This window comes from Tursiops truncatus, chromosome 9 (genome assembly GCF_011762595.2).
Source record: "Tursiops truncatus isolate mTurTru1 chromosome 9, mTurTru1.mat.Y, whole genome shotgun sequence".
In the NCBI taxonomy this organism is placed as follows: domain Eukaryota; kingdom Metazoa; phylum Chordata; class Mammalia; order Artiodactyla; family Delphinidae; genus Tursiops; species Tursiops truncatus.
The window spans coordinates 104,094,924-104,115,080 of record NC_047042.1 but is presented as its reverse complement, the minus strand read 5'-3'; the positions used below and the strand labels follow the sequence as shown (position 1 = coordinate 104,115,080).

The following is a 20,157-nucleotide window of genomic DNA, read 5'->3' as shown; positions in this document are numbered from 1 at the left end:
ATTTTTACAGGACTTGCCACAGATATACGTGCAGTTACTGATTTTGTGGCTGAAGCCAACCTGCTGAGGACAGACGTTTCTTAAAATCTGACACTGAACACGGGCACAGGCACTAGCAGTCAGAACGGTCCCGGTTTCACTATGAATGGTTCCATTTTACCATCCAACACACTATTACCCGTGAACATGGCTCTAAGTAAGGGTGATGTCTAATATATAACACTGAGCAAAAATTCAGAAGGAAAAGCTCTAAATCGGAGATTAAGATTCTCATGGTACCAGACAGACTTAACATACAACCCGTATGTCACACACTGGAGGGTGTGCAAAGAAAATGTGGCACCAATGAAACACCATACCTACTTATTAGAAATATGAACTAGAGAAGATCACCGTACCTCTTTGTAGTGATTTTTCTGCCATTAACCACTTTAGTAGAAGTTGATATAGATTTGTAGTTGCCCATCCCACTGCCACCAAATGCCGTGGAAGAGAATGAAGTGAGGCCCCCATGACCTAGTGAACCAAAGGAAGTGAATCCTGTAGGAAAACAGGAAAGAAAGATTAGAGACTGGTATGTCCACTGTTGATTTAACGCACACACTTCCATCAGAGCTACAGGGCAGGAGGAACCCCCCACTTTCCAAAGGGCTCTGCTGGGCTTCCCTGCACTTCACCCTACTGAAGGGGAGCAACTTGGAGCCATGCATCTCACAGGAATGGGGCGAAGTTCCTGCCACAGATGGGCAAAGCCAACTTGCTTCTGACTTGCCCCTTGTAATTGTGACCACAGGGAATAAAAATCTGAATTATTAAAAAGCTGAATACCACCAAGAATTATCTGGAAAAGCACGGGTCTGCAGTTCACGGACTAATTCTCAATTACATGGTGATCGACTACGCACACTGACTTCCACAGCCACACCAAAGCAAGCCAACTTCGATGTCGAGACTGCTTGCTTGCTCAAAGAACTTACCTACCTGTCCCACTCCAAAAGGCCCACATCACAGCACAGTTGCACACTCCCTAACAACTCTTCCTGAGGCTCCTTAAAGGTAAGGACTGCGTCCCACACACATTTCTTAAATGAAGTACTGTTGTGATATTTTTAACCAGCTCTATTTTACTCTCCCTCACACTTGAGCACACTACACGGCATCTAACGAAAGGATCTGCTGGATAGAAGTGCACCGACACGTGCCCTGTGTAGTCAAGTCCAGCGGCATTTGAGAAGAGCCCTCGCAGGTGCATTGTGTGGGGTGGCCTGTACGAGGAGCACAGCCAGTTCTCACCACAGAGCGTTTACACAAAAATGAGCACCAGAAACACAGCAGCTCCTCTGTTAAGAGGAACTGGGTGAGCTTCAAAGAAAAGCTAAGATTACAATTCTTCAGGTGAAACACAGGGTTGCATCAGGCCGTGTGCACATGACTGCAGCTGGCGGACGGCCTGCACATCAGCAGCTGAGCTCTGTGCGGCAGCGCGAACGCAAGTGACCACGCCTCACCTGGGGACTCAGCTTGGCTCTGGTCACACAGAGACCGCGTTAAAGCCCCACCTCCTGACCCCATCAACCTGGACTCGCCTAAGATACTGGCATTTTTTTTAACTGTTGAGGTTAGACAAAAAAGGATTTAGTGAGATTGTCTAAGCGGGTTATTTCAGTTATTTATCTCAAAACACCTTACTCCTTTTAACCAGAAATTTCATTAAATGCTGGCCACCTTTAACAGTTAAGATCAGAAGTAGGTTTTCAAGTATAACATTCTTGGGAAGATTAGGAAAAAAATGTAGGTTACTAAGCACAGCCTTGTACACATAAAAAATACTGGCAAATCTGCTAAGCTGTTCTACCAAAAGGCATTATACACCTACTGCAAAGTGCCCGAACTAGAAGAGCACGGCACTGATGTCTGATCACACGTTTAGTACCTGTATCAAAAGAAGAAAATCCCCCTCCGAAAGAGGGAAATCCACCGAAAGTGGAGAAAAACGACCCCGTGCCTCGGTTCCGGCTTCCGCGGGGGCCCCTTCGATTCCCAAAGAAGTCCTCAAACGGGTCTTCTAAAAACAAACAAAAGTGCTTTGTGAAATCTTGATTCAATTTTACTTTTTCACAGGAGAGCTTCAATAAGGGTTAATGCCTTATGATACACTGTTCCATTAGGAACAAAAAACTTACCAAGAAATGACAACAATGTAGCGTATCTACAGAGCAGCCAGAAGTCCATCTAAGCAGCAGTTTTACTTACTCGTTTAATGCAACTAAAGCTAGAATACATCAGGGATTTACAACAAACGAACCAAAAAACACAACACTATAAATATAAAACTCAAGGCCATCAATCTGCACTACAGACTTGGACAGAGAGCTGTTTTAACATAGCTTTTTACTGAAAGTTCTGGTAGACACCGTCCCAGCTGATGCCATTTAAAAGGTTAGGATTTCACACCTAAGCAGTCGTACTGCATGGAGTCTGGGTTGCCTTCTCCAAAGTCATTCAGGAATAAAAACAAAAATGGATTTTTCTACCGTATTTACGTATAACGCAAGAGAACGCTGTAGCAGAGTGAGGCAAAATTGAACAGCCGGTGACTCTGAGCCAAGCGCTAAGGAATCCCTTTGACTTTTCTGTAAGCCTGACATCTCAACAAAAATTTAGGAAGGATAAGCTGAAGTCAAATCTGAATAAATGTTAACTGGCACACACTACATTATACTTTAATAGAAAATTACTAACGTGAATAGGCATCATATTACTACTGGAGATACCAAAGTGCTCCTGAAAATAAAAATAAGATTAGCCTGGACACTTTAGGGGCTTTTTTTGGTTGTTATTATCAATCAGTGAGCACCTACTGAAAACATGAATTATACAAGCTTTTAAAAAAATTCACTGAGGTTCTATGAAATTAATCAGCGCTATACTTTTTTTTTCGAGGAAACGGGAATTCTTTAAGAAATGAAAACAAGGACTCCTGATGGATGAGTAAGCTAGAAATGCACATTGGGGAAAGAGAAAAGCAACCCATGACACACGAACTACAGAATCAGCACGGCATATTTTTAAGACAAGGCAAGAGTGACCAAAGCAGGAAGTTAATGCATTTGAGTAGTGAAATGAAAGAAATAAAAGTAAACAGAAAAATAAACACACAGTGAGCACAAAACCAAGTAGAAATTGAGATTCACGGCGCACTCGTGTTTACAGACAAATGTGACCTGAGCAGCGTGCCACACCCCCAGGGTAACTGGCAGTGACCTGAAAGGATGTGCGAGAGGTTACGTGCGCTGTTGCTCACAGACCCTGAGGAATGACCAAGGGCCAGGCAAGGCCAAGGCAGCTTAAGCAATACTCAGAATGGGGGCGAGGAAAGGGGTGGCAAAACGACATGGCCGCACGCGCCTAGAGCCCGTGCTCTGCAACAAGAGCAGCCCCCGCTCGCCGCAGCTGCAGAAAGCCTGTGCTCAGCAACCAAGACCCAAAAATAAATAAAAAATTTTTAAAAAGCAAAAAAAAATAAAAACCTACAAGGCCTCTCTTAAATAAGAGAGCTATGCAAAGTACACGAAAACAGGCCTGAAGAAGCAAACATTTAGAAAACCTGGTCACTGGTGGCCTGTTGAGAGACGAGAAAGAAGGAATGCTAGAGGGAGAAGGAGTGAACATGTGCACAGAGACCAGGTCCACCGCCCCAAAGGGGGCCCGAGCCCCACGCAGCACTGGGCAAGGGCCTCTGTTGTGAACAAGAAAGCTCCAGGGCCTGCTGGTCTTGCGCTTAATTCCCACGTTCCACAGTAAACGCCACTGTTTTCAAACACAACTTTAAGAAATTCATTTACCAGCTACCTTGTGAACAGGGCTTACAGTCCCATTATTACCATATTTAGAAGTGTAAGTAGAAAAATGGACCATAAACTTTATCTAGAGCTGGAGACATTCTGTAAATTTCTTCAGAGACTTCATCCTGTTCAAATAAAATACAAGCGTTCTATTTACTAAGTCACCTTTTACCTTATTATCGTGGCCTACACACCTGCAGTGACACATTCTCTATGGATCCGAGCTACAAGATGGCAGATAATTAACGTTCTTATGTTACAACCACCCACGTTAAGACACACAAGCGTAATATAACAAGTACAGTTTAAACTCACAGTGCAGTAGTTTTCTCTTTCAAGCAGTAGCCGTTAAGAAGAACCTGCAGGACCAGCTTTAGATGTTCACTATCCATACATGAGTTCCTAAACGATGTGCTGTTCTGCACATGCTCTCAAGTTTTAGTTTACACTGAATCGCGTTGTTTGCGTCCTTCTGCAATATTCCTTTTATTACTGCCATAACAATCAGTTATGTTACAATTTAAGGTTCTTACAGCAACTGAATCTTTAAAGGTTGTTCACAAGGCTTTTGAGACCAGCTTAAACCAGTGTCCATGTGATGCCACCACTGCACAACAGTTTTAATTTGTTCACATGAAGCTAAATTAAGCCTTTCATAATTATAAAATCACCTCCTTCAGAAGCTACTTCAAAAGATGGTTGAGTAGTATGTTGTAAGAAGGCCAGCTAGCTTTTCAATTACATTTTCTTGTACTTTTGTATTTTTATTTCTAAAATCTTTTATCTTGCATATTTTTCTATTATACAGCCTAAATATGACTTTCTACAATTCAAGTAGTCACCGTATTTTAACGTGTAATTTCAGATACTACAGTTAACCCTAAAAATGGAAAGTCTCATTTGTAACAGTCATGGTGACACCAAACAACACGTTACAAAGAATGTCGTGATTGTAGTGACGCGCTGTTAACAGGCGCCACCGTGAGGCCAGGCAAACCCTTCCTAAGGCCCCCCATCACTGGCTGCTGCTGGTTTGGGGAGTGTGGACCACGAGCTTTCACGATCTTCAGCCCCCAAGCTAAATACCATTTTTAAAGACCCTTCAATCCAGCAATTCAATTCTACTTCAGGGAAATCAACTCATCAAACATGGAAATAACTTACTATACTAAAGGAGTCCAAAGCATTTATAGTGAAAACTGAAACTTACCTAATTTTCCAAAAGAGTAAATGAATGGAGAGCATGTTAAATGCAAGTATTTGAATGGTCATCAAGCTTACGCTTTAGAAAAAGGCAGAAGAGAACATACATATATATATATATATATACACACACACACACATCCCAACTATAGTATCTGAAAAATGTGGACTTTCAATTGGTGGTAAGACAAAGGTTGATTCCCCCTCCCTCCTTTTAATCTCATTTATGTTTTCCAATTTCTTACGTTGAGTCTGTGTTATATTATTATTTTTGAGGTTAAAAGGGGCAAATACTGCATTTACTATAAGTTTTAATAAGACATGTCAACATAACCAAATATTCTACCAAGTACTTTTTTACTTTCACTCCCCCAGGGATACAGAACCACACAGCCAGCCAAGGTGCCTGGTGGGCAAAGGGAATATGGACCAGGTGGAAGAAGGAGGTAGTTACAAACAGCAGCTACGACCACAGGCCCTGTTACAGAAACAAGGGTTGCAAGTGCCGAGTGTATTTCCTCCTTGTTTCTTTATGAATACTTTGTGCATACATGTTGTTCATAAACACTAAGCACAGCTTTATCTTCTTGCCCCTTTTACCCCCTTATCACATCACATCACATCAAATGCAGGCTTTGCATCACAGCGGGACAACAAGGAGAAAGCTAAGTTCAAGGACCTTACCTCCTATTTGGGAGAAAGGTTAGCGCATTCCCGATTACATGCAGGACAGCCATCGCGTTAGGCACGATTATGAGCTTGCTATTGTCTCTATTTGGAGATCAAGCATGGTTTAAGGAGATAACGAGTGTGGGTGCCGAGTTGGGAGGGAGTGGACAGCTTCTGTGTGTCACCTTGAAGGGGCCACAGCACCAGCTATTGGGTGCGTCTCCGAGGGTGTTCTCGGGTGAGATGACCGTTCACATCAGTAGGCTAAGGAGAGCAGACTGGCCTCCGCAATGTGGGCAGGCCCCATCCCATCAGCTAAAGGGTTGATAGACCTAAAGGCCAACCCTCCCCCCTCTCCCCCACCGAACACAAGAGAATTCTGCTGCCTGATGGCTTCTGAACCGGAACACTGACGGCACTTCTAGCCTGATGGAGTCAAACCGGGACATCAGCTCTGCAGATTTTCAAAGTGTCCATCTTCTTAATCAAATGAGCCAATTCCTTACACTAAATTTCTTCAGAGAGAGAGAGAGATACACACCCTGTTGGATCTGTCTCTCTGGACAACCTACATACATTTCTAAAAGACTTCCTAAATTCTGTAACCTTGGTCATTTTAGAAGGGTCTTTAGCCAGGTCTTTATCCCGTAACAATGCTGTGCTGTGAGATACAAATATTACAGGAAACAGGCACATGCCTATCCTATGATTTAACTCTTTCTTTTCAGTGTCTCAGGCATCCTGGATCAAACACACCTCTACAACTTGGTAAGATCCTGCTCTTCTCTCAGAAGTACTGAATGCAATCCGTGAAGGTGATATTTGCAAAACACTAAACTGATCAACACCCTAAGTGACGATGTCAAACTTACGACAAAGAGTACACTGCACTGAATGCTGCGAAAAATTAAGCGCAAAACGGGACAAATGTTTACACGCATACATACACAGAGGAAGACTTAAGGAAAAAACTAAGTGCAAAGACGTTTAGAGACACACGTTTTCTTAAATTTTACCAAAATTCAGTATCTGACAGAACAGTAACCACACCACAATGGTTGGCTGAAACCAACTCAAGGCAAACACTGAAATCCACACCAAACGCCAACAGACGCAAAGCCAAGTGCCATGATTCCAAGCACTCTTCCTCTGTCCCAACGGAAACATTTCAGTGAACACAAAACCCAAGCGAGGGAGAGGCCTGCGCTGGTGACTTAGGGCAGCAGCCAGTCCCTCCCTTACAGCCGCACACCATCAAGTTCCCAGGCACACACAAAAAACTGCACAAAAAAGGATAACACCCTAAACTCGAAAAAGCATCCTGGGCATTTCAAACAAAGGAAAATCACACTGTACTACAGTTTCAAAGCTCAACTACAGCAACCCTTAGGAAAGGGGAAACACTTGGAATTCAAAGGCCGAGGGGAGCAGTCAGATCTCAACGTGATAATCTCCCAGCTAATCCCAACACCACAAATAAAAACCAAAACACTCCTTTCACGACAACTCCAAGTTTTAAAATGTTTTCTTCTCACATATTCAGAAGTAGAAAATAACGTATTTGAAAAGAATCTGGAACAGAAACGGGAACAAATCAGAAACACAGCCACAGCGTGATACGAGATCGGAACCCTGGGGAGGATGGGTTTGGGACACGTCTCCGGGGCTGAACCAGCATCTGGGCGGTGCCTGGCACTGAACAGTAAGCAGGTAATAAATGTATGCCAAGCGAACAGCATACTCTCAATTCTGCACGCAACTACTGTGTTACAAAATGCAATTTCTAGTTTCATCACAGGTCTCGTAGGAGTACTGTATTTTCTCATGATTACAAAAATCTGTCCAAACCAAGGATCCCAAATACACACACTGGACCCAAACCATCCTATTTCAGACGCCAGCGGAGGTCTGGGGCTCCCTAAGACTCTCTGTCCCTCACAGAAGGAGTCTGTGAGGGTCAGTGTGTGGCCCGTCTCGCCAGGGTCCCTCCTCTCTCTTGGTGCCACGCGCCCCCTCACAAACCACTAGGGAGCCACCCGCCCAGCACTCTGCCCTCGCCCTGCACCTGAGGCCGGGGGAGCACAACTCCAGGAGGAAGAGAAGGTGAGCAAGCCCTACACGGACTCGGGGAGCTCTGCCCTGGGTGGCACCGGGAGCTCCATTAAACCCTCAAAATCAACTCGTGGCAGGTGCTGGCTTCCCTGGGGGAGATGATCCAAACCTCAGGGCTGCTGCTCTTGTGGCCCAGAAAACCACCGAGCATGACCTTTTCAGGAAACCCTTTCCCCTCCCGCTGGGGATGGGCTGGGGTCTGGCGCAGAGGAACACGAGGCCCGCCGGCACGGCACCCACCCTCGCCCAACTATCTTCGAACGCCTGCTGCCCGTTCCGACAGAAGACTTCCCAAACACGGACAGAGCCACCCTCCTGTCCTCCTGGCCACAGCACCCCTCCCCCAGCGTGGGGGACCAGGGGCTTCGTAGTCGTTTTAAGTCTCGTGCAAAGTGTTTTTCTTTTAACTCCTTTAGCAGGAAACTTCACACGCTGCTGGTGTGGACCTGAAGCCTTACTCCTTGCTGCCTTTCCAATTCCACACGTGCAGGTCCGTGCAGGTGGAGCCTGGGTGCACGGGACGGGGGCGCGCTGGCCACCAGGTCTCAGGCCCACCCGGGGGGTCACCACCCGGGCCCTGCCTCTCCCAGGGGCCTCTCCCACCGCCGCAGCTGCGCTCTCCCACGTCCAGCTCCTCTCGGCGTGCCTGACTTCAAAGGCTTCCCCTCTTAACACGTGCTGCTCCTCAACCGCAGGACACGTCTTCACACGTTATACCGTCAACGGGGCCCCATCCATGCGGCCTTCCTAACCCGTGACCTCATGGGAAGTAGGGCTTCTGCAGACGATCCAGTTACAAGCTCTCTCGGGTGGCCCTGATCCCATGTCACTAGTGTCCCTATAAAAAGGGACATTTGGACACGCAGAGGGAACACAATGTGAAGACACAGAAAGGACCATCTGAGGCCACCAGAAGCTGGAAGAGGCCTGGGGAGGGACCCAGCCAGGCGCACCCTGTCTCAGGCTCCAACCTCGGGGTCTGCTGTTCCCGCAGCCTGGACACTAGCACAGGTGCTGCCTCGGGCTGTGACACAGCTTCCCCGTGGAGGGTGGTCTGCAGGGCGTCCCAGGCCCCTGTGCGTCTCCACTCACCTCCACAACGGCCGCGGGGAGCTGCCCAAGGACCGTCAGGCACAGCAGCAGGAAGTCTTTATTCCAGACACACTGTGGGCAGGGAGTCAGGCTGCTGCTCACCGCACAGCCCACCGGGGCAGGAGCAGGGCCTCGAGCTCGGGCCCGCGTCCTCACACCCCTCGGGCCCTCGTCCTCACACCCCTCAGGCCCCCGGGGGCCCATCCTCACTGGAGGTGACCTCCAGGCCCTTGCTGGGGAGCCCAGCCCGCCCAGCCCCACCCCACCCCACCAGGCTCCTCGTCACCTCGCTGGCTACCGCCCCCAGGGCCTCACTGGCCTCCACCACCACCTCCTCCCCAGGCTCCAGCTCCTCGCCAGCTGCCTCCGCGACCCTGGAGGAGAACAAAACGACCGGCTCACGACCCCCCATGCCTGGCTGCGCCCCTCCCTCTGCAGCCCCGCCTGCCTGTGCTGCACCCACGCCCCCTCCTCGGCCGGGTGCCCACGCAGGACCCGTGCCCACATGGAGGGGACACAAGCGAAGAGAACTCACTCTCGCTCGGGAAGAGGCTTTCGGTTTCAGAGCCTGGTTTTGGCTATCCAACCAGAGGGTACGAGTCAGGAGAAATGCCTCCCAGACAGCATTTCCTGCTAGGCCTGTAATGGTCAAAGCTTTTCTATCTTAGAACATCATTCTACCAGGTAACGGCATCCTTCAATAATAAACAAATGAAGGGATCGTCCTGATTCACATTAGTATAATCCTTGCTCATTAATTTCTTCCAATTCACGCGCTCCTAAGGCTAGTTTTGTGCATGCTCTACATGGGGGAAAGTCAGCCTGGAAAGGTCGGCCTGCACCCCCACTGCAGAGCCAGTCTTCAGTGTCTTAGAAATGGCTTCCCCTCCCTCTCTGGGAAGGCGTCTGTCAAGGAGGCTTGCGTCTATCTGCAGGCCTGCAGGCCCACATCCTCTTCCCACCACATAACATTCCTTGCAGCGTGGCAGTCTGTGCAGCACCCCTCAGGCCTCAATCCTTCCCACCAGCTCTGGTTCTTCAAGTCTCCTCCCCTTTCATCTGGGGAGTCTGCAGTCAGAGTGTTTTATACTCTGATAAACGCAAAGCGACGCTCAGAATGTCTTTTAACAGGTTTTGAGCTACTCTTTTTGTTTTGGAAAACGGGAGCAGAAAAAAGTTGGTCCTGTGAAAAATTAAGATGAAAAACTAACACACCCACTATAAATGGACGTTATAACCCGGTTGATCTGGATACTGAGAAACACCCACTAAATCACTGCTAAAGCAGAAAACCCCCAACCCTACGTTCACTCGGATCTGCACTGAACATACCACCATCGGGCCGCACTGTTACTTCATACATGCAGTAGCCGTGGCGCAGATTCTCTTCCTGTCTGTAAACCCTGAGAGCCTAAAAATGGAAGTCACCTAGAACACCTACAAGAATGGACTGGACAAGTTATCGCTGCCACACTAATCATGAGAAACATACGGGAAACGCCTAGTGCTACAACGTGAGCAACGCAGTATCTCAAACAGAGGGCCCGAGAGTCTAGAGCTACAGGAAGACTAGGTCCCTCCTAAACTGGACTCTGAATCCAACGGAAGAAATTTCCACCGTACGTCCTGCAATCTGTAACTCTTCTAAGCGAATTACATACGCACATAAAGATTTCCTTGTATACACGAACCTCAATTTAGAAGGTGTGAAAATCAGTACTCACGATGGGTGAAAACCACATGCTACTTAACTCACCCACGTCTGGCTATCATCTCTACTTCCTCACTCTAGAAAGAGCGGCTCAAGGAAAATCATTTTCCATGAGAAAGCCTGGCCTGTCAGATTTTTCTCCCAAGGAAAACAAAACCTGGCTACTGTTCAAGCACTAAGGGCCTCTTCCCTTGAGAAGCCCCGGAAGTGATGAAGCAGCGTGTGTGAGCCGCCGCCACAGCCCTTTGGCAAGGGCAGCCTGCTCTGCCTTCTCTGCCACCCCCATCACAGCTCGAGGTGGCAGAGACCGGGCCAATTTCACCCAGCACTGCCCTGCTCCCCCAAAATAACACATCTGGAGCTCGCTAAAGGTTGTAATGAGACACAAGGTAATTTTAAGACGGGAAAGATCATTAAAACTGTGTTTTTCTTACAGTAAGATATCTTACCAATATAAGGGAAAATTAATAAAGGACATAATTATGTTTCGTATCATATCTATAGGGAGCCTTCCCAATACATATTTCTGCTTATGGTAGCAGTAATTAATGCAAAAAATAAAGTCTTCAAAAAAGATGACAGTCTCCTCCCCCATCCCATTGGAACACTCCCCTGCTTAGCTTTTGTTGTTACATTTGTCCGTGAAAACGCTAATACACGCTACTATACATACACACCTTTCCTCCATAAGCTACTTTCTTAAAAAGTAAAGCCATACAACAGTAAAAAATAAGGAAACGCAGAAACTAACACACCGCTGTAAAGCAATTTACTCCAATAAAGACGTTAAAATAAATAAATAAGGACAGTCTCTCTGAATCCCCATCTGAAATAAACTGAAGGACTGCGCCATGTAAAAGGCCCAACACCTACCAGACACGGTAGCGCCTTACTCCTCTTCGTGCCTGCGACGGGCAGGATCCACTGGTTCCCGTGTTAGCTGCAGACAGAACTGCTGTTCTTGTCTCCCTCCTGAGGGGCTGCAGGTGGCGTTCAGTCTTCTCAACCAGGCTCCAGGCAATGAAGGGAGCAAACACAGGGTATGTCTCCCCGTCCAGGAGCCAAAGACAACAGTGGCCTCAGCAGCACACGCTGAATGAACCCTGACCTCTCGAGTCGCCCAGCACACCAGACGTTCCCGACACCAGACCCTAACATGAGCTCCCGACACTGTGCCTCTAGTCGGGCACCAGGACCAAGAGGTGCAGCAGATGGGAAACCCTCTCCTACAATGAAACAGCAGCTAGAGCAGGACGGTCTCCTTTGGCAAAGCTACTCTCTCAAAGACGAACATCTGTGATGCCTTGCTCTAGAGGTGTCCTTTCTTTTCAAAAACTGCAAACTCAATAGTCCTAACACCACAATTAGAAAAACAAAAACACGTTTATAGATCAAATGTCTTCTGAACAATATCTGCCTCGATACTTAGTGTTTTTAACCAGACTATTACACAGCAAATTCACACAGAATTCATTGTCCGACCAGGAACAGCATTTCTGAGCCCCCAGTGTCCACATCCTTCCCACTGCAGAGGTAGTTCAGCAGAGCCAAACACAGCCAAGGAAATGAGTACATTAAAGCCTTTATTATGTAAAGACGCAAGGTGTAAAATTCAGAAAAGTGTTCTGAAGGGAGAAGGAAAAGGGGTTTAGTTAAACTCCTGCACTGCTCAGACAGCAAGTTTAAGGACAAGCTACAACTGTGATTAAACAGAACGGGTATGTCTGTCTTCGTGAGTCACGGACACATCATGTAACCAATGACGCAGATGATGAACTTACCGAAGAAGTCGAATGAAAACGGGTCCCTTCCACCAAAGAATTCCCTGAAGACATCATCTGGGTTTCGGAATGTGAAGCCAAACTGAAACGGACCGTCGAAATGACTTCCACCTACAGAAGCAAGCACAGCTGTTACGGATTCCTGCTCGCAGCTGACACACAATCACTTGTCTACAGAACATTATACTTCAGTAGAAATCATGATCTAAAAAAGGAAAATATTTCATAAACCTGAGGCTCTCTCAAGGCCTACCGAGATCACAACCACCTGAGCCCGGAGCTGGGAAATGTGGTTGGACGTCAGCGTTCCTGAGCTGCACACAGCACCCGAGGGCTGTCTCACCATCTCTAAATGTGTCATCAGCACACAGTATTACACTATTTTTATTCTTTGTTGTGAAACTTCGTGTAAGCCAAGCACATAAACGTTCACTCATACGTGTGTACGGTCAGTTTGGAGCGTGAACGTCTAAATGCTCACTGTGGAGCCGGCAGGACAGCAGATCACTGCAGGAACTTTTCATCAAAAATACACACGTCTAGGCCTCACCACCAGAGGCAGTTACTTTGGTGAAAGAATCTGTGTTTTTAAACCCTGAGGCTATTTTGACATACCAGGTACTGCTCTCAGGGTACAAACTCATGACGTGAGGTTTTACAGTACTTCCTATCTACAAAATGTACACCAATATACACTTCCTAGTATAACGAGATTTTTAATAGGCTTTTTCCGTGTTATCAATTTCTCCTCCCTTCCCCCATCCAGCCCACCCTCCAGGCTGCATCTGTATTTACTGAAACATGAGTGTCCAAGAGGAGTAACACACTGAACCCCCATAAGACCCTTTGCCGTCAGACCATCTCCTCTTGTCACTACAAGGCCAAGAGAAAGACCACCGTGTACACACATACCTCCACCACCACCGTTTAATCCTTCTTTGCCGTATTTGTCATAGATGTCCCGTTTTTTAGCTATAAATTTAAAAAGACACGTCAGTAAAGACCAAGTTGTTCTTTGCCCTCAAAATTCAATAAAGTGTTTCCAAAGTTGTAAACCCAAAGACCCGCTGTGGTTCTCAATTTCCACGATCAATTTTAAAGAGCTAGGCCTCCCTTACTGTAGATGAAAAGGCAAAAGAGGGAACATCTAAGTGCTTCTCTCCCTTAAAAACAACTCGAAATGTTTTTAAGTACTGTAAAGTTTAAAACATTTATTTCACTCTACTGCTCACTGCGCCCACGAATACTACATCAAAACCCCACCATAAAGTTGCAAAACGATCCAACCCTAGACATGTACCTTCTTACTACAAAGTCCAACTGGGGGATAAGATCTGTGGCACAAAGAGGAACAGGACAGGGACTTGGTGAGGTCAGAAAGGAGACGAACTAAGTAACAGCCAGAGTAAGAGCCAACCCAAAGCCTACAGCTTGATCACCCTGGTCTAAGGCAAGAGCCCACCCAAGCCTTGATGATGGTGGTCTACTATCCCTGGTCATCTTATCATTTGTGTTCTAGAATAAAGACAACTACGATGCAGCCCTGCTCAGACGTACAGGTTCTTTTGATACACAATGTGCGTTCCCCTAAAATCTCATGTTCTACAAAATCGTGTGCTAAAATAACAGGAGTTTATGGGGAAACAAGTGTAGAAGCAAAGCATTTACAGCCCGTTTTTGGTCATCAGAGACTTGTAAGAACAGTAACTGTCTATCTGTGAAGGTAACTCCTGGGATTGAAGGCTGAATAAGAGAACGTGAAAAATACACTCCCCCTCACCAAAAAAAACAAAAAAGCAGCATCTTTATGGGAGTTTAAAGGTTCTCTTTCTACCAGAAATCAAGCTTGACTTTAGTCCTCCATTTTTCTAGTGTCCCTGGTCCGTGAAATCCGCAGATCTGGGAGTGCTGAATCAGCACACGAACACAAGGACAATGACAAGGACAACAAGGACAAAAGCAACTTGTGAAATAAGACGACTAGGCCTTCCTTCAAAATAAAGTGGGAGGGGCTGTTAGGACATAAGCAAGATGGTCCCGTGTCAACACGGGTGTCACCACGGGATGAGATGGTCAGCTGTCAACACGGGTGACGGTCACATGGAGCTGGTTCTAAAATCAGAACTCTCTTTTAACAGTCAACCTGGCTACATGTAGTGACACTTGGAGCAAAGGGTCCACTCCCTGTGGCCGGTGAGTCCACCTCTCATCTTTTACAGTCTCCGCCTCGACTCATGCCAGGCTCTCCTGTACTGCTTCCTGGCAAGGTGGTGTCAGCAGTTCTCCAGTCTTCTCCCTATCACACGGCCCACACACAACGCTTCTCTTACCAAGAAGCCGGGGAATCTATCTGGCCGACAGCTACCTTCCGCATGACCCCTGAAACTAAGCCAGCAGATCTGACTTTCAGTTCCATTCAATACCTAAGCTCTAGACCTGGGGAGGGAAACCTACAAGCTGCGAAGCCTGAACCTCAGCTGTACGCGTGATGCCTGATTTCCTGACGCGCAGGAGATCCTTTCAAGCAGAAGCCAGCACATTCACACAGGGTGTTCAGTAGGGCAACGGGGATGAGAGGTCATGACACCAACTACACAGGCGGCCTCCACCGCACCCACAGCGACCCAGACAGATTCCCGCGACCTGACCTGTCCCGTCAGTCCCCAGACCAGGGGTCAGGACTGCTTTACAAGAGCCACCCTAGGAGAAGTCTAGAGGCCAGGGTGCCCACAGCACTCACGGCTAACCTACCAGGTGGCTGCCAGGAACAGGAATGTCAAGTGTGCACAAGAAAGACCCTCCTCATTGTCCCACAGCTCACTCAGCCACCCCTCCGTCCGCAGGCCCTGGGGAGGGCGCACCCCACGCTGGGCTACTCACCATCCGATAGCACCTCATACGCCTCGGCTACTTGTTTGAATTTTCTCTCCGCTTCTTCTTTATTCTCAGGATTTTTATCCGGATGCCACTTCAGTGCCAGTTTCCTATATCTTAAAAGGAGTAAAAGGGTCCTGATCAATCCAGTGTCCAGAAAGCCAGTGGACTTTCAAACATAACTAAGCAAAAAAATGACAGCTACAAACTAGCGAGATTAACCTTAGTCTCTATTGTAACATCTCCCTTTCTGCCAGAATGAAAAACAAAGGTTCTAAAATCGACAGCATAATACAAACCCACATCTAGAGATAAAAAAAGTTTTTAAAACGTGTGAGTACCAAAGTATGGGCAGCATGCACTCATGGTGCTAAGGCTGAGAAAATGGAGCGCGTGCAGACAAAGGCCTTGCTCCCTGAGGAAGGAGCCAACGTGGCTGGCCCTATCCCTATGTCCCCATCGCCTGACCAGCCCATTACTTTCGCATCAGTGGGCGAAGGTGGGCCACTGGCCACAGCACAGTGGAATGTTCCAGCATCTTTCACGACTTCAGATTTGAATTCAAGATTCACTTAAAAGATTCCATGACCAAGGTCGGTCTGCTCCATGGTTCCAATTAACATTAACAAGTACATGCTTTCCAAATAACAAAAAAAATCCTCTTTTCTAATTAGCTAAACACATTTCGGGGCGCGGGGGGCACGAGACGGGGAGAGGGCGTGCTCCTTAAAAATCTAAGACTAGAATACGAACCGAACAGTCCTTCTAACACTTGGCAAGTTATTAATGTAAGGCTGCTGTGGTTCAGTTTAATTTCAGCATTTTAATCAAAAACCTCAGCTTAACTTATTAAAATCGGATTAAAGCTGGAATCTAATGATAAAACAGTACTTTATTATTAAATCACTGTGGATCTAACCATGCAGTAGCAGACCAAAACCCCTCGAGTGCTGCTACAAGCCCTCCATTTAAAAATGACAAACCCTACGAAAGGATAAAGAGAGAAAAAACAACTGGTTTGCACTAGCATGCTCGTGTGAAAGTGAAGAAATGTACGCGCGTCCAGAATAAGGTTCAGTTATCTACGCCTTGTGAAAGACTGCTGGATTCCTTTAGATTCAAGGTGCAACACAGCGAGTTAAGGGGCACCATGTGTTCGCCTCTGCACTCCACTGCTTTAGTCACCCAGAGCCACCGCGCTCGAATCGTGTCTGGCACAACACAGGCATGATTTTCCATCAGCTAATATAAGTACTGTGCACACATTACACTTATTTAAGAACAGTACAATTACTTCCAACTGTACCAAACTGTTCTTGCTTGTAACCGTGAGCGAGTGTGAGGAACCCCACAGCCCACTGGTACGTCCTTGGCCGCCTGGTCCCCACTGTTTCTTGGCCAAGGTCTGACACAGGGATATTCTGCAAGCACCTTCAGGTATGCCCAACAGCAGTCAACCTGCTGAGTTAGTTGAGCATTTTTAAAAGAACGACCTGGTTCAAAAATCCTTCATTTCCATCTGCACACCTACTGAGTCTAGTAGTATAGACTTCATTAAGCCTTAAAAAGCTAGTTCCTACAACACAAACCGGAAACTGATTCCCTATTATTCCAGGCTTACGCATTAGTCTGGAGCTAGGCTAAAAAATCTATCAACCTTCTGCTGTACGTTAACACTGAATTAAATCGATCCCAGTTTACCTTGAGAGCTGCCCGTGACCTGAGACTTGCCTCAGATGCCTCCCGTGGGCCAGGCCCTGGTCACAAAGGTTCAGCAAGGACAGACAGCAGTGCTAGGCTCAAGCGTGAACGTGGACCAGGACAGGGTCGTGCAACGGGGATCTTTAAGCAGCTACACCAAGGATGTTATGGGACAACCCCACGAGCACCCAGGCAGCTCCACTTCCAAGTCCAGCATCAAAGTTCTTTGGGCCGATTTCACATCCTCAGCAAGTTTTTGATCTGATTCCAGCAGAAATGGAATCCACTGTCCCCAGACAAAGTGACAGAGGAAACCAAGTGCCCTCTTCTCCCTGAATGACAGGTGGTAAGGTGGGCCTAGGTCTGAGGCAAAAGCTAACTTGTTAAATGCTGTCTACAATTCAAACTAGCCTGCAGCAGTCAGAGACTCACACCACCTGAAGTGCCGTTTCTAGGGGCGACACAAAGGTACACTGCAAATGACCGGCACACTAGTGCACAGACTGACGCATTCAGAAGTGCGATTACTTACGCCTTTTTAATATCCTCGGCTGAGGCATGTCTCTGCACGCCTAGAACTTCATAGTAATCCACCATGTTTTAACCGGCTGCTGGAAACGAGTCCTGCAATCAGAAATCCACGGTCAGTGACAAGACTGCCAAGGCTGGGCTCATCTTGGGGGCAGGGGCGGACAGAGCAGGGGTGAGGGGTGTCGCCTGGCCTGGGCACTAACCACCAGCCTGTTGGGCCGGGGCCTCATCTGGGAGCCGATTCCAAGGCTCACACCCTAAGACCCTTCCCGACGTAGGAAAAAACGCTCTGAAATGAGCTAAGAATAGTCTCAACTAAATAAAACCGACAGGTGACTCTGCACCAGCCTCGGGGCCTGCCAGCCACCAGCTGCCAGGCCCCTGTTGAGCAGCCCAGAGCATCGGTCCCCTCCTCACGCCCTGCACTCCTGTGCCAGGCACTGGACAAGCCTGCGGCCACCTGACAAACATGCTGTCCCTGCCCTGGGGACGCTACACAGGAACGGCAGACACCTTCCACAGCCGGGCAGCCCTTGCTACTGACCAGCCAACATCCTCCCACAGCCCCTGGCTCTGACTCAGGGCTATTCCTGTAACTGCCCCTCTGGCCTCCCATGCCCATCCGTCAGACACGAAAACAAACACACTGTGCCCCTGCTGGCAGTCCTAGTGAGAGGGCACCCAAAAAGCAGGCCTTCAGGGGACACCTGCGGTGCGTTCTCCCCATCACTACACAGCACAGGATGACGAATCCCTGCTACTTCCACCACCACTACGAGGATCGAGCCTCAGGTGCCACAAACTGAACACAACCTACACATCTGCTCCCTCTTAAGATGTGAAGTCTAACGAATTTACTTCTTTACATTTGACTAAGTCACCTCATCAAGCCAGTGACCAAAAACTTACAAGAAACAGGCCTATTCCACACAAGAGTACAAAGTAACTTCACCCAATAAAGCAAAGTTCTTCTATCAAGCAGCTGTGCTCAAAACTGAAGCTAGGGGACTTCCCTGGTGGTCCAGTGGGTAAGACTCCACACTCCCAATGCAGGGGGCGCGGGTTCCATCCCTGGTCGGGGAACTAGATCCTGCATGGCGCAACTGGCAGTCTGCACGCCGCAACTAGGACCTGGCACGGCCTAAATAAATAAATATTAAACAAAACCAAACAAAAAAACATTAGCGTAGTTTAAAAAAAAAAAAACTGAAGCTAGGCTTTCAATAGCCTTCCTCCAAATTCTAGGAACAGATTTTCAAATGAAATGTTCTGACTGTAAACAAATACATGAGATCACGACCTCCCTGAGGCCACTCTGCTGGGGTTAAGTAATGTCACAACTGGGAAATACCCCCACCTCAAACAGGATGCACCGTCGTATTATGGCCCTCCTTTTCAACACTGGGGAGCAACCCGTGGTAAAAAGAATCTGTTGCATCATGACTCAACACGTAGGTGCGCACGTCAGCCTGTGCGGCCCTCACTGGACATTTACAGAGGACCCCACATGCAGGGTCAGGAAGGACACAGAGAAAAAGGCCCCTCCGTGCCAGCCCAGGGACTGCGCGCAAAAAACAACTCAAACATGTCACAGGGGAATCAAAAACAGAACCCCTCCTGCTACCTCAAAATCTCTAGAAATGTTAGGTAAAAACCCAACCAGCACCTCTGGAGAGCCAGCTGAGCTGAAGCAGTTAAAAGTGCCAGAAACAGAGAATTAATTACACCAAGAACGGTGACCCCGAGGGGGCGGGGCTGTTGCTGTACTTTCAGGACGAGACTTGCTTCTGTGGCACTAATGGCTGCAATGGAAATCCATAATTTAGTCTCCTCGAAAGGCTGTAACTGCAAGAAAGGGAGACGAGAAAAACTGTCCACTGAACTGCAAGGGAGAGGAAAGGGAACACCCCTGAGAATCGAAGCCTTTAGCCTTGGAACTGCAGAATGGAATCCCATTACCTTCATTAACCCGCAATGCTTCCAAGCTCCAAAACCACCAAATGCTACTCCAGGCTGGGGAGGCAGACAGAGCTGTGCTGGAGAAACAAGTATCTCTACAGCCCACGTTGTGTACGTCTGGCCAGTGTGGAGGTTTTTCAATGCGCTATGGAGATCTAACGCCCAGCGTGGTGACTACCACCAACAATACTGTGTCATATATTCAGAGTTGCTGGGAGACTAGATCTTAAACGTTCTCACCGCAAAAAACAAAAAAAAATGCTGATTTCATAATGTCAGAGGTGTTAGCTAACTCAGGTGGCAATCCCGTTGCAAGACGTAAATGATTGAAATCAATGTCTCAAATCAATTATATCTCATTTTTTTAATAAAAATTTAAAAATAAAATGTAACCTTATCAATGAGAGGGAGGAGTGCACAGGCATCTTTGTGAGAAAGCACAAAACAGGACTTTAAAATTTTTTTAATTTAACAAAACAGGTATAGTGGGCATAATTCTAAGTGTTTAAATTCTAAGTATTCTATAAACATTAACTCATTTAATTCAAATACTTTAGTAAAACAATAAGAAAATTAAGATCAAAGATATCCTAAAATTGAATTTGGTTTGCTTCTCCAGCTTCATCCAGATACAACTGACATACAACCTTGGGTAAGTTTAAGATGTGCATCGTGCATG

General features: G+C 47.2%; 1 protein-coding gene across 4 annotated transcripts in view; it reads right to left on the bottom strand.

Moving 5' to 3' along the window:
- DNAJB6 (DnaJ heat shock protein family (Hsp40) member B6) overlaps positions 1 to 20,157 on the bottom strand; it is a 68,831-nt gene that overhangs the window by 34,413 nt on the left and 14,261 nt on the right. For 2 of the 4 annotated variants that reach the window (XM_073810142.1, XM_019930241.3), the window contains exons 2-7: positions 17,521 to 17,612; positions 15,294 to 15,403; positions 13,326 to 13,385; positions 12,414 to 12,524; positions 1,934 to 2,065; positions 399 to 540 (exon numbers count right to left, since the gene is read on the bottom strand). In XM_073810142.1, the coding sequence (XP_073666243.1) occupies positions 399 to 540; positions 1,934 to 2,065; positions 12,414 to 12,524; positions 13,326 to 13,385; positions 15,294 to 15,403; positions 17,521 to 17,585 (620 nt within the window). In that variant the 5' untranslated portion in view covers positions 17,586 to 17,612. The remainder of the gene's footprint in view (positions 1 to 398; positions 541 to 1,933; positions 2,066 to 12,413; positions 12,525 to 13,325; positions 13,386 to 15,293; positions 15,404 to 17,520; positions 17,613 to 20,157) is intronic. The other 2 variants (XM_073810143.1, XM_033863560.2) reach the window with 2 other exon arrangements.